General features: G+C 45.5%; 4 protein-coding genes across 8 annotated transcripts in view; 2 read left to right on the top strand and 2 right to left on the bottom strand.

Annotated features, from left to right (window-relative positions):
- The window catches only part of LOC144697471 (uncharacterized), a 346752-nt gene extending 341636 nt beyond the window's left edge, over positions 1-5116 (top strand). Inside the window, exons 1-2 of one of the 3 annotated variants that reach the window (XM_078569449.1) lie at positions 296-314; positions 3431-5114. In XM_078569449.1, coding sequence (XP_078425575.1) covers positions 3540-4745 — 1206 coding nt within the window. In that variant the 5' untranslated portion in view covers positions 296-314; positions 3431-3539 and the 3' untranslated portion in view covers positions 4746-5114. Of the gene's footprint in view, positions 1-295; positions 315-1752; positions 1796-3430 lie in introns of those variants that run through there. The other 2 variants (XM_078569448.1, XM_078569450.1) reach the window with 2 other exon arrangements.
- Positions 1-25634, bottom strand: part of LOC144697978 (uncharacterized) — a 608842-nt gene that overhangs the window by 45532 nt on the left and 537676 nt on the right. The window lies entirely within an intron of this gene.
- LOC144697525 (uncharacterized) overlaps positions 1-25634 on the top strand; it is a 248637-nt gene that overhangs the window by 217976 nt on the left and 5027 nt on the right. The window lies entirely within an intron of this gene.
- LOC144697522 (uncharacterized) lies at positions 10904-25105 on the bottom strand. Of its 3 annotated transcripts, none has more exons than XM_078569553.1 (3): positions 24828-25105; positions 19708-19822; positions 10904-12602 (listed from the first exon to the last, which is right to left on the bottom strand). In XM_078569553.1, the coding sequence occupies exon 3, from the start codon at positions 12248-12250 to the stop codon at positions 11576-11578; it is 675 nt and encodes a 224-aa protein (XP_078425679.1). In that variant the 5' UTR covers positions 12251-12602; positions 19708-19822; positions 24828-25105; the 3' UTR covers positions 10904-11575. The 3 variants fall into 3 exon arrangements, with proteins under 3 accessions (XP_078425679.1, XP_078425678.1, XP_078425680.1); XM_078569552.1 differs by lacking the exon at positions 24828-25105 and adding an exon at positions 21093-21145; XM_078569554.1 differs by lacking the exons at positions 19708-19822; positions 24828-25105 and adding an exon at positions 16039-16230 and having other exon boundaries at positions 10910-12602.

Genomic DNA, 25634 nt, shown 5'->3' with positions numbered 1-25634 from the left:
AAGTACTGTGTAAGCAGGCTAAGATTTTTTCTTGCAGCTTAGACTCATTCTCTGCTGTGAGAGCTGAGTAGTTAATTAGCTAACTGGTTGAATCTGGTTACTCTAGCCCCAGTTCGGTTGGCTATAAAAACAGACCTCCATAGTGCAGCTAAGGAAAAGGAGTGCAGTTAAGGCAAATGATTGCATACTTGGAGTTCGGTGAGAGGGGGTGTTTGGTGAAGTGGAGGGAGGAGATGTTCATTTCCTTTTTCTATCTTTCTCACACTGTAGGAATTGGTTCTTGCTCTACTACGGGGAAAGGAGCTAGCTGCTTGGTGAGTATCTGGTGAGTGCTTAAGGTCAGTTGTATTCTTAAGCTTTCAAATAGTATTCAAATTGGAGGTCAAGATAATAAAATGTATAAAAATGCAATATAAATAAATGATTAATATAATTAAGTAATTATTCAAAACACATTAAGGATGGCAGGACGGTTGATGTGTGAATCATAGAATTGTTATGGCATTACTGCCGCTGAAACTCCATCAACATCCTGGCGGGTTACCATTGACCAGAAACTGAACTGGACCAGCCATATAAATACTGTGGCTACAAGAGCAGGTCAGAGGCTAGGAATCCTGCGACGAGTAACTCACCTCCTGACTCCCCAAAGCCTGTCCACCATCTACAAGGCACAAGTCAGGATTGTGATGCAATACTTTCTACTTGCCTGGATGAATGCAGCTCCAACAGCACTCACAAGATCGCGACACAATCCAGGATAAAGCAACCCGCTTGATTTTTTTAAAAATGATTCTTTCATGGGATGTGGTCTTCTCTGGCTGGGCCAGCATTTATCGCTCATCCCAAGTTGCCCTTGAGAAGGTGGTGGTGAGCTGCCATCTTGAACCACTGCAGTCCATGTGGTGTAGGTAGACCCACAGTGCTGTTTGGGAAGGAGTACCAGGATTTTGACCCAGCGACAGTGAAGGAACGGTGATATATTTCCAAGTCAGAATGGTGAGTGGCTTGGAGTTGGTGGTGTTTCCATCTATCTGCTGCCTTTGTCCTTCTCGATGGGAATAGTCGTGGGTTTGTAAGGTGGTGTTGAAGGAGCCTTGGTGAATTGGCACCCCTTCCACAAACATTCACTCCCTCAACATCGACGCACCGTAGCAGCAGCATGTACCATCTACAAGATGCACTGCAGGAATTCACCAAGGCTCTTTATACAGTACTTCCAAACTCACGAGCACTCCCATCTAGAAGGACAAGGACAGCAGATAGATGGGAACACCACCACCTTGAAGTTCCCCTCCAAGCCACTCACCATCCTGATTTGGAAATATATCGCCCTTCCTTCACTGTCGCCGGGTCAAAATCCTTGAACTTCCCCCTAACGTCTCATGAATGAATAAAAAAAAAATAATTGTAAACACAAAGTTTCCAGCCGGGATTGAACCGGGGACTTTCTCATGTAAAGTAAAGGTGATAATCAGTGCACTAGGGAAATGAATGTGAATCCCCCCCGGACAGAGGGGAACTGACCATCCATCTCTAGCTCTAATTCCCAAACAGAAAATGCTGCCAAGAATCAGCAAGTCAGGCTGAGTCTGTGGCCGCTATCAGCATCTGAAACCGTCACAATGCCCGGCTGATTGACGGCAGCTCCAATAGAAAGAGGGGGCAGCACTGGAGGACCGGCTGGTCCTCCAACCAATCGGAGTGAATGAGGGGTGGGGCCGGGTTGGGAGTGAAGCATGCGCAGTGTGAGTAATGGCGCTGGAGATAAGGTTGTTTCTTAGATCCGCAATCGGTGAGTGGGTGAATAGCGGGTTGGAGGGAGTGATGGATCCGGCGAGTGAGCGGAGCGGTTTCGTAAACATGTTGCGTAAACCGCAAACACCAAAAATCGAACTTCCCGGTTTCCCTGGGGCCGTCCCCACTTATGCACCAAGCGAGGCCGCAGCTTTCTCCCAGTTGCAGCTCCTGATTAACGGTCGCCATCTTTATTGGGGGCAACGTGCAGCATGGCGCATGCGCGGCCGCCATCTTAGTAGTGGCAATGTTTTTGGAACCTTTTCAATGACTGATGGACAAGTTGTTCTCATTCTGTCTGCTTCACGCTTTGAGTTACAATGTCTTCTTGATGAGACAGAAATAACGATATATGTCCAAGTCAATGACAATAATTTGTATTTATCTTGTGCCTTTAAAATAATAAAACTTTCCAAGACATTTCACAGAAATGTCACAAATTAACAGTTGATACTGAGCCACAAGAAGAAATATTAGGGCAGCTTGGCCAAAGAGGTAGGTTTTAGGGAGAATCTTAAAGGGGGAAAGTGAGATGGAGAGATTTAAGGAGGATATTTCAGAGCTTGTGGACTATGCAGATGAAAGAACGGTCACCCATGGTGTAGCGATTAAAATCGGGAATGCCCAAGAGGCCGGAATTAGATGAATGTAGAGATCTCAGAGGGGTGTGTGGCTGGAGGAGATTACAGAGACAGGGATGATCACAACCATGGAGGAAAACAAGGATGATAATTTTTAAATGTTGGTGCTTATGGAAAGGAAACCTTTGTAGGTCACTGAGCACAGGGGTGAGGGGTGAACATGACTTTATGCGAGTAAGCACACGGGTAACAGAGTTTTACATGACCTGAAAATTACAGGGAGGTTGAATGTGGGAGGCTGGCCAGGAGAGCATTAGGCTAGTTAAATCTAAAGGTAACAAAGGAATGGATGAGAGTTTCAGCAGCAGATGAGCTGAGACTGGGGTGGAGTCAGGCGATGTTACTGAGGTGGAAATAGGCGGTCTTGATGATGCTGTGGATATGTGGTTGGAAGCTCATCTTAGGGTGAAATATTTCACCATGGTTGTGAACAGTCTGGTTCAGTTTCAGACAGTTACCAGGGAGAGGGATGGAGTCTGGCTAGGGAGTGGAGTTTGTAACAGGGACTGAAGAAAATGGCTTCAGCCTTCTCAATATTTAAATGGACGAAATTTCTCTTTCCCAGTACTGGATGTCAGAGAAGTCAGGATGGTCTGTGACTTGGAGGTGATGGTGTTCACATACACCTGCTACCCTGGTCCTTCTCGGGATGGAAGCTGAGGGTTTGGGAGATTCTGTAAAAGCTTTAGTTGCATTGTAGATGTATAAAACCTTTCACCCCCATCTCTCCTGCCCCTCTCTCCCTCCCTTTCTCTCCTGTAACAGAGGCCAGAGTCTTGTGTAGACCCAGACCAGGTGGCATGTTCCCTTCCCAGAAGGACATTAGTGAACCAGTTGGGCTTTTGCAACAATCCACCAGCTTTCATGGTCACTTATTCCTAGCTCTGGGCCCACAGATTACCAGATTCATTCAGTTCAATTTCACAGCCTGCCTTTGTGTTTTTGTGGGTTTGCCCTCACTCTCTTTTTTCTGTTTTAAATCAATTTTACAGGGTATCAGAAGGGGAGGATTTGCAGTCTGGAATCTGAAACCAAACATCACATCAGGATCTGACGGAGTCGCACAATTTGTGGTAACCTGAATATCATTGGATTTTGAACATGGAAGGAAAAAGCACCGTTCACAGTGGGGAGAAACCGTACACGTGTTCTGTGTGTGGACGAGGCTTCAGCCGATCATCTGGTCTGTCAAGACATAAATATAGTCACAATGGGGAGAAACCACGGAAATGTGAGGACTGTGGTAAGGGATTCAATTACCCATCCAAGTTGGAAACTCATCAGTGCAGTCACACTGGGGAGAGCCTGTTCACCTGTTCTGATTGTGGGAAGGGATTCACTGATTCCTCGTCCCTGCTGAGACACAAACGAGTTCACACCAGGGAGAAACCGTTCATGTGCTCCAAGTGTGGGAAGGGATTCACTGAGTCATCCTCCCTGCTGAGACACCAGCGAATTCACACTGGGGAGAGACCGTTCACCTGCTCCCAATGTGGGAAGGGATTCACTGATTCATCCACCCTGCTGAGACACCAGCGAATTCACACTGGGGAGAGACCGTTCAGCTGCTCTGAGTGTGGGAAAGGATTCACGCATTCATACAACCTGCTGACACACCAGCGAGTTCACACTGATGAGAGACCATATAAATGTCCAGACTGCGGGAAGTGCTATAAAAGTTCCCGTGATCTGACGTGCCATCAACGTGTTCATACAGATGAGAGACCATTCATGTGCCCCCACTGTGGGAGTGGGTTTAAGACATCGCCTGCACTCATTAAACATCAGCGAACTCACACTGATGAGAGATCATTCAGGTGCTCTCACTGTGGGGCTGGGTTCAGGCGATCATCTGAACTCACTGTACATCAGCAAATTCACACTGGGGAGAGACCGTTCACCTGCTCCGACTGTGGCAAGAGATTCATTCAGTTAAACTCCCTACTGAGACACCAGCGGCTTCACACTGGGGAGAAACCTTTCACCTGCTCCCAGTGTGGGAAGGGATTCACTCAGTTGTCCACCCTGCTCACACACCAGCGAGTTCACACTGGGGAGAGACCTTTTAAATGCCAAGACTGTGGGAAGTGCTTTAAAAGTTCCAGCGAACTGATGTCCCATCAACGTGTTCACAGTGACGAGAGACCATTCAGATGCTCTCAATGTGGGACTGGGTTCAGGTGGTCGTCTGCCCTCATTTTACACCAGCGAGTTCACACTGGGGAGAGGCCGTTCACTTGCTCTGAGTGTGGGAAGGGATTCCTTCAGTCATCCCACTTGCTGAGACACCAGCAAGCTCACAAATGACTACAGTGATTGGATTTTGCTGTTAATCACATCCAGGACTGAACCATGTTCATTGGGGTCTGTTTCTGCTGATGTTAATAAACCCTGGCCTAATTCTAGGGGCAAATATTCTGGGTAAAAGTCAAATAAATCAGTTTTTTTCCCAAACACACAGTGTGCTGAATCTTTTTAATATGTCAAACACAAGTTAGTTCCTTTTGAAGGGCTCTCCCTCTCTCCTCCATCCTCACCTCCAACAACAAGTGTGAGGAGCTCATGGAGCTTCTTTGTCACTAAGATTGAGACAATCCGATCAGCTGCCTCTGCTACTTCCCTCCCTTCCACTAGCCTACCGGGATAAACTGTCTCAAAAATTCCCCCTTGACTGAGCTCTAACCTCACATCTTTCTCTGTCGAGCCTGCATACCTAGTTCAGATTGGAGAGAGGGTTTAAACGTTTAGACTGTGACAAGAGCTTTAACAACCCACATTCACTGATGGTTCACAGCGGGGAGAGATCATTCACCTGCTGCATATGTGGGAAGGGATTCGGTGATTCAATCAACCTGTTGACGCAGCAGTGAGTTCACACTGGCGGAAGATCTTTTAAATATCTGGATTGTGGGAATGTTATAAAAGTTCTGTGAAGCTGACGTGCCATCAACATATTCACATTGACGAGAGACAGTTTATGTGCTTTCACTGTGGGACTGGGTTCAGGTGTTCATGTGAACTCAGTGTCCACCAGCGCACTCACATGGGGGACAGAGATCGTTCACCTGTTCCAGGTGTGGGAAGAGATTCATTCAGTCATCCCACCTCAAAACACATCAACTTGTTCACACTGATAAGGAACCTATTCAAAGTTCTGGCTGTGAGCAGAGATTTGAAAGCAAAACGGATCTGCTGAAACACAAATACATTCACACTGGGGAGAGGCTGTTCACCTGCTCCGTGTGTGGAAGTGATTCACTCAGTCACCTCACCTACTGACAGACCAGTGAGTTCATAAGTGACTGAATGAGTTGGATTCTGCTGTGATATTGCTGCTGTTAATCACATCCAGGATTGAACACTCTTCATTCTGACAATTGGGGTTTGTTTCTGCTGATGTTAATCGTGCTTGTAACCAGGGTGGAGTTTAATATTCTGGATAAATTTCAAACAAATCAGCTTTGTTTTGAATACATTGTTGTAGTTTTTAGCCTTTCCCACCTGAGTATTTAACAACACATTGTCACCACATTACCAGAAGGATATGGAGGCGTTGGAGAGGGTGCAGAGGAGGTTTACCAGGATGCTGCCTGGTCTGGAGGTTATTAGCTATGAAGAGAGGTTGGAGAAACTCAGATTGTTCTCACTAGAGCGACGGAGATTGAGGGGTGACTTGATAGAAGTTTACAAAAGGATGAGTGGCATGGACAGAGTAGATAGTCAGAAGCTTTTTCCCAGGGTGGAAGAGTCAATTACTAGGGGACATAGATTTAAGGTGAGAGGAGAAAACTTTAGAGGAGATGTGCGGGGCAAGTTTTTTAACGCAGAGGGTAGTGAGTGTCTGGAATTCGCTGCCAGAGGAGGTGGTGGAAGCAGGTACGATAGTGGTGTTTAAGAGGCAGCTTGACAAATACATGAATAGGATGGGAATAGAGGGATATGGACCCCGGAAGTGCAAAATGTTTTAGTTTGACAGGCAATATGATCGCGCAGGCTTGGAGGGCCGAAGGGCCTGTTCCTGTGCTGTACTTTTCTTTGTTCTTTGTTATCACCTGGTTGGAGCTCAGAAAGGACAATCTGGGTCGAGGATCATAAGGCAGGAACAGAACTTCATCCTGGACACAGTCCCCCAGGGTCACACTGAGAGGGACAAACAGCACTTTGGTCTTTCTCCTCTCTCTTCACTGACAGCAAAGTCCCTGTGTGGCTTAACCCTGAGGTGTGTAAGAAATGTGTCCCAGCTGTTCTCTTCCATGGTTCAGAGCTCCTGAACACAGAACAGGAGGCTCCTTTACAACTGTGTTTAGAGTCAGGAAGAACAATGGTGAATGCTGGAAACGTGTTGTCAAATCAGAGATTGGTGTAAAACTGTTCCTGACTGAAAGTGAAATGGCAGGCTTAAGTTTCCAGGCTGAAAATGATTGTGGTAATTATTCTGTATCCACCATTGAAAGGCAGGTGTTAACTCATTTATAATAAATCTATTTTAAATACATTGATTAAATTCTGCATTAAAATAGCAGATGGACTATTTCAGAGGTACTTGTAAACTGCTGGGAGAATTATACAACAGACATTTATCTCCAGATAAAGAAAGACCTGCTTTGTATCTCCTGGAATGCCCTGTTTTATTGATGTGTGCGTGTGTGTTAGACATATATCACCCACAATTGAGGGAGAGAAAAGCAGCCATTAGAGAAGAGTTCTTTGGGAAAGAAGGTGGTGAACAATTGTGGGAATAACAGCAAAGCTTTCCCAGCTCCATCAGGAGTGGGAAGATGGTTAAAGGTGGTTTCGAGCCACTGAAAGACAGGTGAGGACAGATTGAAACAGATTGCCAGGCTATGACTGAGCTGTTAAATGACTGTTTCACATCAGTCTGCACTCCTGTGGATGATGCTCAGATTCCAGCTGTGGGGTGTGCTGTCGACAATAACATCATCAATATTAAAATAGAAAGGGATTGCCATCCTGGAGAAAATAGGAAATCTCAAACTAGATGGTGCTCCAGGTCCAGATGATATCCACCCAAGGGGGTTTAAAGAGATGGGACAGGAGCTCTGTGAGCTTCTTGTCCGTATCTTCAGCAGCTCAATAGAGTCAGCGATTGTTCCCTGAGATTGGAAAGTAGCTCATGGTGTTCCCACTTTCCAAATCGGGGACAAATCAGAGCCAGGGAATGACGGGTCCATCAGCGTGACCTCGATCACAGGGAAGATGCTTGAAGGGATCCTAAGAGATTCTGTTTCTGATCACTGGGGGAGAGAAGGATCCGTTGGAGATCCTCAACATGGATTCCGGAAAAGAATGTCGCACCTCACAAGGAATTTGCAAATGGTCTGAGGATAATAGTGAGGGGAAAGGAAGGGACCTGGAAAGCAGCAGACACTTCATGTTGTTCCAGGAGAAGTGGACCTGGTTTGTTGATGTCAGGTTTTACACAGCACACAGTCAGCCTGTAGTTAAAGAATGTTGTAATTGTAATATTCACATCACTCGATGGGATTCTCAAAAGCCACATTGTCTGTTTGGAGAGGAAGGTTTACGTTACTGTGAATGAGAAGCAGCACACACAGAGACCCAATCACAGAGACCCACATACACTTTGTCTGTCTGTCTTACACACACACACACCCTCTCTCCACACACAACACACATACTGACATCTTCTCCACACACACACACACAAACACACACCCTCTCTCCACACACAACACACATACTGACATCTTCTCCACACACAGATGCACACATACAGGCATCCTCTCTCCACACGCACACACGTATACACACTCAGAGACACATTCACACCAATACAAACAGACAGACATGAGGACACTTCCTGTCCTATCAGGTGGACAACACCAACCAAACTGACTAATCCTGGGGATAAAGTATTGGTTCCTATGAGATCCACAATTTTTGGCCAATTCTAGTAAACATCACCCTCTATAGCCTGTGAGCAATTTTGACCATCCAATCCCACCCCTTTCTCTTAACATTAAGTCTATATTGAACCACATCTGGGATGGAGGCAACAGCAAAATCCTAACATTAAGTGGCCTCTTACCAGCTTTGGTGACAATGGGAGGTAGCGTAAATTTCAGAACAACATCCTGGATAATTACAGCCTCTACTTTCCTCTTGGAAATGTTAATTCTCCTCATATTGATGGTCTGGTGATGGAGAGAATTCTGAGGCAGGTCACAAGGAGAAAGAATATAGTTCTGCTTTGATTCAATAGTTCAATATTCCCCTGAGTTTACTCATTGTTGCTCCTGGGACATGTATTGCACCATACCTAGCAGGTACTGAAGATTTTGTTCCTCTCCATAATTTACAACACTATTCTTGATGTTCATGAGCTGCCTCACTTTCTTTCCCATTAATTCCATTTGCTGATCTATCAGTAATGGACTTGCTGCCATCTCGAACAAAACTGTTTTCACCACTAAGGCTCCGCTGGTATTTAATAGTCTTCATGACATCATCGTACTGGGACTGGATGACATCATAAGAGTCCATTGTTTCTTAATGACCCACATCAATAACAAGAGGAAATATTAATAAACCTGAGCACATTATCTAGGCTGACACTCCAGGGTGACATTGAGGGACTGCTGCACTGTCAGAGACAGCATCCTTCACATGGAACTTGTGGAGGCTCTGGTCACAATCTCCAATCCTCCTTATATAGTAGTGGTGCCAAAGGACTGACAGATTGTAAATGTTACACCCCTGTTCAAAAACACAGCTGTTCCAGGACAATCAGCTTCACATCTGTGGTGGGGAAAGGTTGGAGACAACAATCCAGGAGAAAATCAATTGGCACTTTGAAAAGCATGGATTAATAAATGAAAAAAATCCATGGATTTGTTAAAGACAAATAATTTTTGACCAACTTGATGAAGTAATGGGAGGGTGTATGAGGGGAGTGGGGTTGATACCTTTTACATGGGCATTCAAATGATGTTTAATATGGTACCACACAATAGCCTTGTCAGCAAAGCTGAAACCCATGAATTTCAGCCTGGATATAAAATTGGCTCAGGGACAAGAAGCAGAAAAGTTTGTTTTTCAGAATGGATGGGAGTTTACAGCAGTGTGACCCCAGGGTCTAGTGTTGGCACTGCTGATCTCTTTGATATATGTCACTGACCCGGACATGGGGATACAGGCAGAATTTCAAATTTGCACACGACACAAAACTGGGAAATACAGGAAGATAGTAAAAAATGTCAGGAGGATATAGAGGGACTGGTGAAAATGGCAAGCACACAGCAGATACAGTATATATACCATGCTGCTTGACACATTTTATATCCTTACCAACTCTGGGAACAATGCCTGAATAGCCAGAATGGGGAGACATAAAGCAAATAGGAAACGGATTTAGAAACAGTAAAGCGAAGAAAATAATAGTGACAATACCAGTGAGAAGTATCCATGGAAATAAGAATGGGATCGGCTGAATGCAGGAGCAATAGAAACAAAGTGGGAGACAGGTAAGACTCGTTATTAAGACTGTTGGAAGAAATTTGTCTGGGAGACAATCAGCTCTGAGACATTGGACTAAAATAAATGTGTGTGATGTCACTGACATGAAATAGACAAACAATTGCTGTTTATTTTATATTCCTAGCAGGCAAACCAAGGCATGGATCATACTGAGTCAGCGGATCTGTGGTTTTCCAACCGTAAGGTCGTTACGCAATGTTATAGAACATTTCGCAGAGCCACTGGTTTATGTCAGTAAAATCTGTGCATTCCTGTTTTTTGTATGGAAATTACAGCAGCCTTTTAGAGATTCAATTGGAGACATGAGCACAGAGTTGTCAAGAAACCATCTTGTTAATGTGGGGACTGTTACCACTTCTGTGAAGCAGTTTGGGGCATTTTTACTACTGTTAAGGTGCTATATCAATGCAAGTTGTTGTTGAATGTGGGAAGGGACCGAATTCCAGTCTGAGCTGGAAACTCGTGGATCATTCACACTGCAGACTGATCACTCAGCAACTGGATGTGGGAAGAGATCAAGTCGGTTATCCCATTGACTGACAGAGCAACACAGTCACACTGGAGAGAGACCACCCCAATATTTCATGTGAGCGAGGGCATCTCATTGTTTTTCCAATTGTTCACACCCTAATTTTTGGGTTTAGAAAATGCTCACCAAGCCTAAAGCTAAAAGGCAGCACCTTCCAAAACCATGACCACTACCATCCAGAAGGGCAAAGGCAACAGACACATGGGAGCACCACCACCTGGAAGTTCCCCTCCAAGCCCCTCACCATCCTGACTTGGAAATATATCACTGTTCCTTCTCTGTCACTGGGTGTTAGAACACAGCAGTTGGTAAAGGCTGAGTTGTTTAAATCCGAGAGGGAAACTTGAACAACTGTCATAACCTATATTTTCAATTGGTATGTTTGAGATGCAACTCTGAATTCAGGAATAAGACCACCGAGCCTCAAAAGATTTTTTAATATATAAAACTAAATTAATCATTTATTAATTTAACAAGTTAAACACATACACATGTCTACAAATTACTACCATAATAGCTTTTAAACAAATCCCCAAATTAATCACTCCAGGTAAATCTTCACCAAGGCAATAGTAACCCATAGACTTTAAACAGATACCAGGCAAAGCACATTTGACCTTACAAATTAAATATGAGGTTCCTTTCAATTTGGTTCCTTTGCAGACACAGTTGTAGGCTTACAGGCTGGTAAGGTCTTAAATGCCTCTGCCCTACACACACAAATTCCTTTCTGTTTATACCTAGCTTCCCATTTCTATGTAAATTTTCCATTGCATCCTAGGTTTTTAACATCACATCTTCGAACAATAATATTTTCATCCCACTAATTTTATTAGTTATTTAAACATATTGCTTGGCGTCTCCCAGCTAGATGCAAGGTTTTACTCCCACTCTTGAACGCTGTATTGAACAAATGCAAATTTACACTTTACCTTTTAACTTCCTTATGTTTACCTAATTAACATCTTAAAAGCACTATACATCAAAACACCCAGACTAGCTGGCTTTAAACCCCAACTGTCAGAATGAACATGGTTCAGTCCTGGATGTGATTCACAGCAGCAATAACAGCAAAATTGGACTCCCGCAGTCAGTTGTGAACTCGCTGGTGTTTCAGCAGGTTGGATGACTGAGTGAATCCCTTCCCACACTCGGAACAGGTGAATGGTCTCTCTCCAGTGTGAACTCGCTGGTGTTTCAGCAGGTTGGATGACTGAGTGAATCCCTTCCCACACTTGGAGCAGGAGAATGGCCTCTCTCCAGTGTGAACTCGCTGGTGGATCAGCAGGTTGAATGACTGAGTGAATCCTTTCCCACACTCGGAGCAGATGAATGGTCTCTCTCCAGTGTGAACTCGTTGGTGTACTTTGAGGTTGGACCAAGACCTGAATCTCTTTCCACAGGAAGTACAGGGGAATGGCTTCTCCTCAGTGTGAATTCGTTGATGGTTCAGCAGGTCAGAGGACCCAGTGAAGCCTTTCCCACACACAGGGCAGGTGAACGGCTTCTCCCCAGTGTGAAGCCGCTGGTGAATTAGCAGGTAGGATGACTGAGTGAATCGCTTCCCACACTCAGAGCAGGTGAATGGCCTCTCCCCAGTGTGAACTCTCTGGTGTCTCAGCAGGCTGGATGACCAAGTGAATCCCTTCCCACACTTGGAGCAGGTGAACGGTCTCTCTCCAGTGTGAGTACGTCGGTGGATTTCCAGCGAAGATGGGTAACTGAATCCCTTCCCACAATCCTCACATTTCCACGGTTTCTCCATGGTGTAGGTATCCCTGTGTCTCTCCAGGTTTGATGATCAGTTGAAGCCTCATCCACACAGAGAACACGTGTACAGTTTCTCCCCGCTGTGAATGGTGTGATGTTTTTTCAGGCTGTGTAACTGGTTGAAGCTCTTTCCACAGTAAGTGCACTGGAACACTCTCACTCGGGTGTGTGTGTGTCTCGGTGCTTTTCCAGTCACACTGATGTTTGAAATCTTTACCCACAGTTAGAACTGACAAACATTTCTCCCTTCACATTCAAATTCCGATGATACTCAGGTCCTGACTGTCAGATCTTGAAGCGATGTTTGGTTTGAGTTTCTCGTCTGCAAATTATCCCCTTCTAATTATCTGTAAAAGGAGTTTATAAAAGTCATCGCTGTAAGAACAGGATAGAAATTCAGAGCAGACAGTTCTAGTTCCTGTGGAACATTATTTCCCCTCTTGTTCCCCCAAAGCTGCAAATCCCCGTCCCACACACTCTCCCTCCTCCCTGTGCTGAAATCCAGTGTTCTGGACAATTCTTTCTGTATCTTTTTTCGAAATTTGTACAACCAGAGATAACAATTTTTTTGATCATTCACTTCAGTGATTACTTGTGACAAAACATTAATCTGAAACTCTCTGACCGACCATACAGAATAGCAGACATTAACCTTGTGTCCAAAACTTACTGTGTGGAGATTTAATGAGCGATTGTGAAGGTGGTTTCTCCAAACCTCCCAGGGTTTCCTTCCTTCCTTCTCTCCCCCTCTAACTGAGTTAAACCTGGGATCAGTCTCATGGCCCATTCCAGTTCCTGCTTCTCTTCCTGATGACTAATTAACCCCAATTAAATACTGAGAAGACTGAAGACACTGTTTTCAGTCCCTGCTCCAATCTCCATTTCCCAGATACCAACTCCATCCCTCTCCCTGGGAACAGTCTGAGATTAAACCTGTCTGCTCACAACCTTGGTGTTAAAATTGATCTCGAGATGAGTTTCTGACCTCATAACTGTGCCATCACTAAGATCGCCTGTTTCCACCTCTGTAACATCACCCAACCTCACCCTGTCTCAGTGAATCTGCTGCTGAAACCCTCATCGCTGCTGTTGTTACCTCCAGACTCGACTATTCCAACACACTCCTGGCTGGTCGCACACATTACCCTCTATAAACTTGACACCATCCAAAAGTCTTCTGTCCATGTCTTCACTCACAGTGAGGCCCGTTTCCCTACCATCCCTCTGCTTCCTGACCTGCCTTGGCTCCCAGTTAAGAAACAACTTGATTCTAAAATTCTCATCCTTGTTTTCAATTCCCTCCCTGGCCTCGCCCCTCCCTATCTCTGTAATCTCCTCCAGCCCCACAACCCTCTGAGATATCTGCACTGCTCTAATTCTGGCCTTGTACATTCCCTATTTTAATCACTCCACCATTAGTGACCGTGCTTTCAGTTCCCTCGTACCCAAGCTCTGAGATTCTCTCCCTACACCTCTCCCTCTGTCTGCCACACTTTCCCCCTTTAATGCACTTGAGTATAATTTAAAAAAGAGACATTCTGTCAAAACTTTTCATCTTGTACTCATCAGGACAGACACAAGAACATCAAATTTCAAAGATTATCAGTCAGGCTCGTAATGTGTCTCACTTACACTTGCTAGAAGCTACATATATTCATACACAGGGGCCTGACCTCTGCAGGCAGAAGCATCATGTCCAGGCATGGCACCTTTTGTTGAATTAAACAAAATCACATGATGATAACTCCCTGGAACATTCTCCATAGCAATGACCAATCAGAACCGACTGGCCAACCAATCAGCACCCTTTTCTCATGCAGTGTAAACTGTTGTTCCCTATGAAATTTGATTTATTTTCGGCCCTGCACTCTCAGTATTTCCTTTTTGAATGACTCCCACCGCTCTGATGTAGATTTTCCTACAAGTAGCTGCTCCCAGTCCACTTTGTCCAGATCTTGTCTTATCATATTAAAATCAGCCTTCACGCAATTCAGTATCTTTATTTCCGGATCATCTTTGGCCTTTTCCACTACTACCTTAAATCTTACTGAGTTTTGGTCACTATCACTGAAATGCTCCCCCACAGGCACTTCTACCATTTGTCCAGCTTCACACCAGTGCCTCTCTTATATGATTTCCTACATGCTGGCTTAAAAAGCTCTCATAGATACATTTTAAGAATTCAGCCCCTCTAAGCCTTTCACACTTTGTCCATCCCAATTAATATTGGGGAATTTGAAATTCCCTACTAGTGTTACCCTATTATCTTTACACTTCTCTGAGATTTGCCTGCACATCTGTCCTTCTATCTTTCCCTGACTGTTGTATAGGACACTCCCAGAAATGTGATGCCCCCCTTTTTGTTCTTAAGTTCTACCTATATGGCCTCAATTGAGGAACCTTCTAAGATATCATCCGTCCTTATTGCAGTAATTGACTCCTTGATCAATATTCCGACCCCACCTCCTCTTTTACACCCCCACCCCCGTATCGCCTGTAGATTCCATATGCCGGAATATTGAGCTGCCAGTCCTGCCCCTTCCTCAACCACGTCTCCGTTACAGCAATGATATCATATCCCCATGTGTTAATCAACACCCTGAACTCATCTGCCTTACTCGTTTGGCCTCTTGCATTAAAGTAGGTGTCATCCAAGCTTGCCATGCTCCCTTGTGCCTTAACTTGACTATATACGATCAGCCTGCCAGGCTGACTTGGTTTTTGTTCTATACCTGTCTGTGCATCACCCCTACTATACCTCCACTCCGTAACCCATCCCACTGCCAAATTAGTTTAAACCCAAACCCACAGCATGAGAAACCCCCCCCCCTCCCATGGATGTTGGTCCCGTTTCAGTTCAGGTGTAACCTGTCGGAATTGTACAGGTCTCACCTTCCCCAGAAATGGGCCCATTGATCCAGAAATCTAAAGCCCTCCCTCCTGCACCAACTCTTGGACAGTGATGGATTTTTTTATGATCTTTTTACAGATTTTTAAAAATTCGTTTATGGGATGTGAGCATCGCTGGCTAGGCCAGCATTTATTGCCCATCCCTCATTGCCCTTGAGAAAGTGGTGGTGGGCTGCCTTCTGAACCGCTGCAGTCCATGTGCCATTAGGAAGGGAGTTCCAGCATTTTAACCCAGTGACAGTGAAGGAACGGCGACATTTCTCCAAGTCAGGACAGTGAGTGGCTTGGAGGAGAACATCTCGGTGGTGGTGTTTCCACCTATCTGATGCCCTTGTCTTTCTAGATGGTAGTGGGTTTGGAAGGTGCTGTTGAAGGAGCCTTGGTGAGGATTTACAGATGGGAAATTCAAACCAAACATCACATCAGGAATGGACAGAGTCACTCAATTCATCAAGACATGAATATTATCGTTCCACCTGCTCCACCCCTCTTAAACAGTATGAAGTCCATGATATTTCTACTTCTCTTTAGCTCTGAAGAAGAGTCATACGGACTCTAGACGTTGACTCTATTTCTCTCTCCACGGATGCTATCAGGCCTGCTGAGGTTTCCCAGCATTTTGATTTTTTTGTCCCTGTAAAGATGGCGGCGGCGCATGCGCCTCGCTGCACTTTGCCCCCAATAAAGATGGCGGCCGTTACCCCAGGTCTGTAACTGGGAGAAAGCTGCGGCCTCGCTCGGTGCAAACGGGGAGACGGTTCCCCGGGTAACGGGAAGTTGATTTTCCGGGTTTGCGGATTACACAACATGTTTACGAAGCCGCCCCGCCCGCCGGATCCATCGCTTCCTCCGCCCCGCCATTCACTTCCTTACCGATTCCGGTTCCAAGACAGAAGCGTCTCCCCATCGCCATTACTCACACTGCGCATGCTTCACTCCCAGCCCGGCCCCGCCCCTCATTCACTCCGACTGGTTGGAGGACCAGCCGCACCCACTCGGTCCTCCAGACCCTTCCTATTGGCCCGGAGCTGCCATCAATCAGCCGGGCATTGTGACGGTTTCAGATGCTGATAGCGGCCACAGACTCAGCCTGACTTGCTGATTCTTGGCAGCATTTTCTGTTTGGGAATTAGAGCTAGAGATGGATGGTTAGTTCCCCTCTGTCCGGGGGGGATTCACACTCATTTCCCCAGTGCACTGATTATCACCTTTACTTTATATGAGAAAATCCCCGGTTCAATCCCGGCTGGAAGCTTTGTGTTTACAATTGTTACTGAGGAGGAATTAACAGTGAGTTTAGTGTCATGTCGAACAGGGGGACAGTTATTGTCTCATTCTGTAAAAGCTCCTTCTCCACCTTTAAACAGGGAACGATAAGTCAGAGAAAACTGATCCATTGTGAACCCAAAACAAGACATGCAGATGCTGGGAATCTGACCTCAAAACAGAAAATGCTGTAAACTCTCAGGTCAAACAGCTTCTGTGGAGAGGGAAACATAGTGAATGTTTCAGGTCTGGAATAATTTAGAGATTTAATAGTTTACAAACAAGTACTGGATCAGGGAAAAGCCTCTCTTTGTCCTCTGGACAGAAAGAAAGGACATTGTGAAAGGATGGAAGGCTGGGGTGATTAAATGAGAAAGGGGATGATGGTGCAAGGCATATGAAGGAAATAAACTAATGGGATAAGTGGAGAAACAAAGGATAGGTCCAGAGGAGGGATAAATTGTAACAGGAGAACCACTACCAGCACCAATTGTCTGAAAAAATGGGAGCAGTGGTTTTGATCTGAAATTGTTGAAATGAATCTTGCATCTAGGAAATTGTAAAATGTCTAATGAAGGATGAGCTGCTGTCCATAAAGCTTCATTGGAACAATGAAGGAGGACGAGGACAGAGAGGCCAGAGTGGGATTGGGTGGAGAATTAAACTGTTAAGTGTCTGGGAGCTCAGGATCACAATCTCAGACTGAAAGCTGATGTTCCACAAAGCAGTCACGCAATTGGGATTTAGGTTAGCGGCTGTTGCATCTGCAGTGCTTGAATGGGAATGATTCACAGTGATGTTCATAAGAACACAAGAAATAGGAGCAGGGGTAAACCGTACTGCCCCTTCAGCCTGCTCCACCATTAAATATTCTTCCACCTCCACCCTATTTTCTCGCCCTATCCCCATATCCATTGAGTGTCCCTGAGTGTCCACATATTGATGACTTTCCATCTTGAATATACTCAAGATGGAGAACATTAGATTCAATTCAATTTTAATATGGAAAATGTACAAACAAGGTGCACAGGAATTGCAAATTCACCTCCTTAATGCTTGGAAATCACATTAACTGAGCTTCACACTGGCCTGGTGCTGAAATCTAGCCATTCCCTGACAGCTATTCTTAATGGTATAAATGGTGGACTTAGGATGAAAATCGCCCTCCGCTCATTGGATCTGTCATTTCACCTCATCGTATTTTAAGCTAATTGGAGAAATGCTGAAATAAAGGCTGGTGAATAACAGCTCGAAACCACAGTTCTCCCTCCCACTGAGATACTGATCCTTCCAACATACAGGAATTTGGGGCAATAGTGGTGCTCAGATTTGCTCTGTCTCCATATTTTAAGATGGACCGAGAAGCACTGGAGCAGGTGCAAAAAAGATTTGCTAGAATTATGCCAGAATTGGAAATTTATATCAATCAACAAAGATTTAACAGTTTGAAAAGGTTTTGGCTGGAAAAGAGAGTGAGGGATGACCCGATTAAGGCCTTTAAGATAATGAAAGGGTTTCACAGGGTAGACAAGTGGAAGATGTTTCCACCTGTGAATGGGTGAAAATAAACATAAGTTAGTCACTAATACATCTAATACTCAGCACATCTGGGAACATCTGTAGATTGGGAAACAGAGTTAAGTTTCAGGTCTGTGCACTGATGCAGTGCAGATCTGATAGAAAGTCATAGCCCTGTAATTTAAACTATGTTTAGCTCTATACAGACGCTATGTTTGTCCCTCCACAGCCTCCACCAGATCTACTGAAAATTCCAGCTTTTCCCTCTTTTATTTCAGATTTACAGTATCCACTTTTTGATAATGGTTGAGGATGTAGAACTCGGTATCAGAAGGATTCGAGATCCCAGTGTGAGCTGGAAACTTATGGATAAAATCACACTGTGAAAGAATTGTCCACCAGCTGAATCCTTACATTCTTACTGACAAGAGTTTAAATGTTCTGTGTATGGAAAGAAAAAAACACATGTTCACATCGCCTACTGAGGCTGCAGTGAGTTCACATCTAACTGTAGGGGCTTGTTCTGACTCATAGACGTTTACAACACAGGAGGCCATTCGGCCCATCGTGTCTGTGCAGGTCAACAAAGATTTGACTACACTAATTGGCACATAGCCCTGGAGGCTATGGCAATGCAAGTATCTAAATAATTCTTAAATGTTATTGAGAGTTTCTGACTCAACCACCCTTTCAGGCAGTGAGTTACAGACTCCCACCACCCTCTGGGTGAAAAACTTTCGCCTCAACTCCCCTCTTAGCCTTCCACCTCTTACCTTAAATCTATCTCCCCCGGTTATTGACCCCTCTACTAATGGAAAAAGTGCCTTCCTATCCACGCTATCTATGTCCCTCATACTCTTATACACCTCTATCAGATCCCCTCTCAACCTTCGCTGCTCCAAGGAAAACAGCCCCAGCCTATCCAATCATTCCTCATAGCTCAGACCCTCCAGCCCAGGCAGCATCCTGGTAAATCTCCTCTTCACCCTCTCCAGTGCAATCACATTCTTCCTATAAAGTGGTGACCACAACTGCACGCAGTACTCCAGTTGTGGCCTAATCAGCATTTTATACAGTTCCAGCATACCCTCCCTGCTCTTGTATTTTATGCCTCGGCTAATAAAGGCAAGTATCCCACATGCCTTCTTAAAGACCTTATCTACCTGCCCTGCAACCTTCAGGGATCTGTGGATATGCACACCAAGGTCCCTCTTATCTTCAGTACTTTCCAGGGTCCTACCATTCATAGTGTAATCCCTTGCCTTGTTAGCCCTCCCCAAGTGCATTACCTCACACTTTTCCGGGTTGAATTCCATTTGCCACTGCTCTGCCCACCTGACCAGTCCATTGATATCCTCCTGCAGTTTACGGCTATCCTCCTCACTATTTACCACCCTACCAATTTTTGTGTCATCCACGAACTTCTTGATCACACTCCCTACATTGAAGTCCAAATCATTTATGTACACCACAAACAGCAAGTGCCCCAGCACCCAGCCCTGTGGAACCCCACTGGAAACAGACTTCAAGTCACAGAAACATCCCTCTACCATCACCCTCTGCTTCCTGCCTCTCAGCCAATTTTGGATCCAATTTGCCACTTTGACATGGATCCCATGGGCTCTTACTTTCTTGATCAAAAGCCTTGCTAAAGTCCAGGTAGACCATGTCAAATGCATTACCCTTATCAACATTCCTGGTTACCTCCTCAAAAAATTTCTGAAGATTTTATAAGGTTATTAGACAGTGATTACTTACAGTCCATTACTTAGATTGAACTTGTCTCCATTCCCGTGCTGATGGGATTTCTGTACCAGGCGGGAAGGGTAACATTTGGGAACTCTCAATTCTCCACCAATTCCCATTCCCCTTCCTTCTGATGGATAATGGAGGTGTCACTGTGAGTAATGTGCAAGTCAGTAAGAATTGTCAGCAAGGGTTAATCAGCACCGAAGGTGTTCTGCAAAGCGTCATGCCTTCAGTCTGTCCGCAAGCATTACCCAGACCTCCCTGTCGCTGGCCATTTCAACACTCCACCCTGCTCTTATGCCCACATGTTCGTCCTTGGCCTGCTGCATTGTTCCAGTGAAGCTCAATGCAAACTGGAGGAACGGCACCTCATCTTCCGACTAGGCACTTTACAGCCTTCCGGACTCAATATTGAGTTCAACAATTTTAGATCATGAACCCTCTCCTCCATCCCCACCCCCTTTCCGATCCCCCCCTTTTTTTCCAATAATTTATATAGATTTTTCTTTTCCCACCTATTTCCATTATTTTTAAATGTATTTCCATCCATTGTTTTATCTCTACCTTTTAGCCTTTTTCAATCCCTTCACCCCCACCCCCACTAGGGCTATCTGTACCTTGCTCGTCCTGCTTTCTACCCTTAATTATCACATTCCTTAGATAATATCACCACCTTCAACACATCTTTGTCCTTTTGTCTGTGACATCTTTTGGTTATCTCCACCTATCACTGGCCCTCTATCCAGCTCTACTTGTCCCCCCCCCCCTCCCCCCCCACTTAAACCATCTTATATTTCACCTCTCTTCTATTTTTACTTAGTTCTGTTAAAGGGTCATTCGGACTCGAAACGTTAACTGTGTCCCTCTCCGCAGATGCTGCCAGACCTGCTGAGTTTTTCCAGCTGCAGCTTCTTATCGGGTTTGTGGCCTCCACTTGGTGTTTCTGAACCTTCCCGCCGACCTCCTATAGTTTCCTTCCTTCCCAGGGATCAAGATCCTCTATGATTTCAGCCCAAATGTAACCTCTTATTGATCGTCCCCCTTCCCCTTTATGGAGCAAAAGAACGAGGGGCGGGGCTGGAGGACTAAGACTTCGGCCCATCGAGGCTGGTCATCCAACCAATCACAGTGAATGAGGGGCGGGGCTTAGCCGTCCACCCCGATTGGTTCCTTGGCTCAGGGTGGTCACGCATGCGCAATGCCGCACACGGCCTTCTCTCAAGATGGCGGCCGTTAACCCGGGTCTTTGATCCGAAGATCCACAGCTGGGGCCCCGGCGGGAAGAACGGGGGAACGATGGCTCCATATTCAGGGTTCAAGGCCAGCTCTGGGTGCTTACGAAGCTTCCTACCCGCCCATTGCATCCATCGCTCCCTTTCGGACACCCAATAAACTTACCGGCTGCAGAGAGAAACAAACAAGCGGCTGCATATCGCCATCACCCGCAATGCGCATGCTCCGAACATTGCAATGAATTGCACATGCGCACTGCTCCCCTGTGCTGTGGACAGGGGACATTGTCCACCGATTCGAATGCTGGGAACAAGAGCTCCAGTTTCTGTAGATGTTGTTCATCTTCATCATTTACAACATTCAGGACAGGCAGCAGGGATTATTAGAGGGAATAAACACAGTGTAGTGAGCAAGGAAATTTAGTGTCTGGTTTGGGGAGCTGGGACTTGTAACTGAAGGTTTGAGAACTGAAGTAATCACAGAATCACGCAGTGCAGAAGAGGCCCTTCGGCCCATCGAGTCTGCATCGACACGTGAGAAACACCTGACCTACCTACCTAATCCTATTTACCTGCACTTGGCCCATAGCCTTGAATGTTATGCCATGCCAAGTGCTCATCCGGGTACTTTTTAAAGGATGTGAGGCAACCTGCCTCCACCACCCTCCCAGGCAGCGCATGCCAGACCCTCTGGGTTAAAAAAGTTTTTCTTCACGTCCCCCCTAAACCTCCTGCTCCTCACCATGACCTTGTGTCCCCTCGTGACTGACCCTTCAACTAAGGGGAACAGCTGCTCCCTATCCACCCTGTCCATGCCCCTCATAATTTTGTACACCTCAGTCAGGTCGCCCCTCAGTCTTCTCTACTCCAACGAAAACAACCCAAGTCTATCCAACCTCTCTTCATAACTTAAATGTTTCATCCCAGGCAACATCCTGGTAAATCTCCTCTGCACCCCCTCCATTGCAATCACATCTGAAATAAGAATCTGGAGTAAGAAAGGAGAAAATGACAAAAACTGAATAATCAGTAACAGGACATCAATTAGTCTCCTCGTATCAAAGACAAATCAAAAATTCATCACAGCAGATGTGAAACATAAGACCATAAGAAATAGGAGCAGAAATTAGGCCATTCAGCCCATCGAGTCTGCTTCGCCATTCAACTATGGCTGATAAGTTTCTCAACCCTATTCTCCTGCCTTCTCCCCATAACCTTTGATCCCCTTACCAATCAAGAACCTATCTATCTCGGTCTTAAATACACTCAATGACCTGGCCTCCACAGCCTTCTGTGGCAATGAATTCCATAGATTCACCACTCCCTGGCTAAAGAAGTTTCTCCTCATCTCTGTTCTAAAAGGTCTTCCCTTTACTCTGAGGCTGTTCCCTCGGGCCCTAGTCTCTCCTACTAATGGAAACATCTTCCCCATGTCCACTCGATCCAGGCCTTTCAGTATTCTGTAAGTTTCAATCAGATCCCCCCTCATCCTTCTAAACTCCATCGAGTATAGACCCAGAGTCCTCAAACGTTCCTCATATGTTAATCCTTTCATCCCTGGGATCATTTTCGTGAACCTCCTCTGGACCCTCTCCAGGGCCAGCACATCCTTCCTGAGATACAGGGCACAAAATTGCTCAAAATATTCTAAATGTGGTCTGACCAGAGCCTTATAAAGCCTCAGCAGCACATCCCTGCTTTTATATTCTAGTCCTCTTGAAATAAATGCCAACATTGCATTTGCCTTCCTAACCACTGACTCAACCTGCAAGTTAAACTTAAGAGAATCCTGGACTATGACCCCCAAGTCCCTTTGCACTCCAGATTTCTGAAGTCTCTCCCCATTTAGAAAATAGTCTATGCCTCTATTCTTCCTACCAAAGTGCATGACCTCACACTTCCCCACGTTGTATTCCATTTGCCACTTCTTAGCCCATTCTCCTAATCTGTCTAAATCATTCTGCAGCCTCCCCGCCTCCTCAATACTACCTGTCCCTCCACCTATCTTTGTATCATCTGCAAACTTAGCCAGAATGCCATCAGTTCCTTCATCCAGATCATTAACATATAAAGTGAAAAGTTGTGGTCCTAACACTGACCCTTGCGGAACTCCACTAGTCACCGGCCGCCATCCTGAGAAGGACCCCCTTATCCCCACTCCCTGCCTCCTGCCAGACAGCCAATCTTCTATCCATGCTAGTACCTTGCCTCTAACACCATGGGCTGTTATCTTACTGAGCAGCCTCCTGTGCGGCACCTTGTCAAAGGCCTTTTGGAAGTCTAAGTAGATAACATCCATTGGCTCTCCTTTGTCTAACCTGCTCATTACTTCCTCAAAGAATTCTAACAGATTTGTCAGACATGACCTCCCCTTGATGAAACCATGCTGACTTTGCCCTATTTTACCATGCACTTCCAAGTATTCTGAAATCTCATCCTTAATAATGGACTCTAAAATCTTACCAACGACCGAGGTCAGGCTAATCGGCCTGTAATTTCCCATCTTTTGCCTCACTCCCTTCTTAAACAGGGGAGCTACATTAGCAATTTTCCAGTCCTCTGGGACCCTCCCTGACTCCAGTGATTCCTGAAAGATCACCACTAATGCCTGCATTATCTCTTCAGCTATCTCCTTCAGAACTCTGGGGTGTCATCCATCTGGTCCAGGTGATTTATCCACCTTCAGACCTTTCAGTTTCCCTAGCACCTTCTCCTTGGTAATGGCCACCATACTCACCTCTGCCCCCCAACTCTCTTGAACTTTGGGGATCTTACTCATGTCTTCCAGCATGAAGACTGACGCAAAGTACCTATTCAGTTCCTCCGCCATTTCTTTGTTCCCCACTACTACTTCTCCAGCATCATTTTCCAGCGGCCCAATTTCCACTTTTGCCTCTCTCTTACCCTTTATATATCTAAAAAAACTCTTGCAATCTTCTTTTATATTACTGATTACTGAAACAAAACTGATTTATGACATTATGTCCAGAATTTTAAACTCCAGTCCAGTTAAATAGAGATTATTAAAATCAGTGGCAATAAACTCCCAAAGTCATAATGAAGATGGTTCAGTCCTGAATATGATTAACAGCAGCAATAACAACTTGTGTTTATGTGGCACCTTTAACACAGTCAAACATCCCAAGGTGCTTCACAGGAGTGTTATCAAACTAACCTCAACACCAATACACAAAAGGAGATATCAGGACAGGTGACCAAGCACTGGGTCAAAGAGGCAGGTTTGAAGGACCCTCTTAAAGCAGAGGAGATAAATTTCGAGAGGTGGAAATGGTTAGGGAGGAAATCCAGAGCTTTGCACCCAGGCAGTTAAATGCATGTCTGGCACTGGTGGGGTGATTGAAATTAGGGGTGTGTAAGAGTCCAGAATTGGAAGGGTAAGTAGGTCTTGCGGGGGGGGGGGTGGGGGGATGTCAGGCTGGGGGTGGTTAAAGTGATAGGGAGGGGCGATACAATAGAGGGATTTGAAAAACAATCTAGGGATTGTAAAACCAATGCATTGCCAGATTGCGAACCAAATGTAGATCAGTGAGTGTAGGGGTAATGGGTAAATGGGACTAACTGTGAGTTAGGATACAGACAGCTGTGTTCTGGATTTACAGCAGCTGGGATATGAGAGGAAGGCTGAGGGGGCTTTGGAATAGCCAGTTCTAGAGGGAGAAAAGGCAGGAATGAGGGTTTCAGCAGCAAATAGGTTGAAGCAGGAGAAGAGATGGGAGATGTCAAAGAGGTAGGCGGCCTTGGTGATGGAGCGGATATGGGTCAGAAAATCAGCTCAGGTGAAATCGGGGTGAAAATTGAGGTGATGAACAGTTTGGTTCAGGCTCAGACAGTGGCCAGAATAACAACAGAATCCAACCAATACAATGAGATGTGAACTCACTGGTGTGTCAGCAGGTTGAATGACTGAGAGAATCCCTTCCCACATTCAATGTAGGTGAATGGCTTCTCTCCAGTGTGAGTGCATTGGTATTTCATCAGATTTTTCGTGCTTTTAAAATGCCTCTCAAAGTGAGAATAATAAAATTGAGGTGAAACAAACATTTCTCTGGGTTTGAGTTTGCTGTGTGTAAATCCTCCCCTTCTAATCCTCCTGTAAAAGGAGTTTCCAAACACTCGGTGTAAACTGGGCTCCGGGAGTTTGTAATCCGGGTTTGGAGTCCTACACCGGGTGTTTGTGAATCCTCCCAGTCCACCCTCCGGCTCCATTCCTCTCCTGCACTCCCGCTGGGTTTTCAACCCGACCGCCTTCAACCCCGTGCCCAGTGGCACTGCGCATGCTTCATTGCCAGCGGGCTCCGCCCCTCATTCATTCCGATTGACTGGAGGACTATCAGGACAAGATCGGTCCTCCAGGCCCACCCTTTTCTTCTTATTGGTCGGGAGCTGCCGTCAATCATTGAGAGCAGGAGCATGCGCAGTCTCCGGAGACAGACGGTAATTGAGCTCTGGCGAGCGGATTTAAAATGCGGGTTTTACAAAGAGAGTGCGGATTCAGAGCTGAAAATAAACCCCTTCAGAGATAGAGCCAGTGGGTGGGTTGGGAGGCTTCATAAACTCACGGTGTCGGTCCAAAACACTCAATAAGGAGCCATTGGTTCCGCGTTTCACGAAGCGGGACAACAGCTTAGGCCTGTTCTCCAGAAGTAGGCCCGTGTTAACAGCCGCCATCTTTATAGTGGGCAA

This window comes from Cetorhinus maximus, chromosome 23 (genome assembly GCF_964194155.1).
Source record: "Cetorhinus maximus chromosome 23, sCetMax3.hap1.1, whole genome shotgun sequence".
Taxonomy (NCBI): Eukaryota; Metazoa; Chordata; class Chondrichthyes; order Lamniformes; family Cetorhinidae; genus Cetorhinus; species Cetorhinus maximus.
This window is presented reverse-complemented; position numbering and strand designations above follow the sequence as displayed.

Bases quoted from the DNA above. Each gene is read 5' to 3' on its own strand.
- LOC144697522 (XM_078569553.1), bottom strand. From the start codon at position 12,250: ATGGAGAAACCGTGGAAATGTGAGGATTGTGGGAAGGGATTCAGTTAC.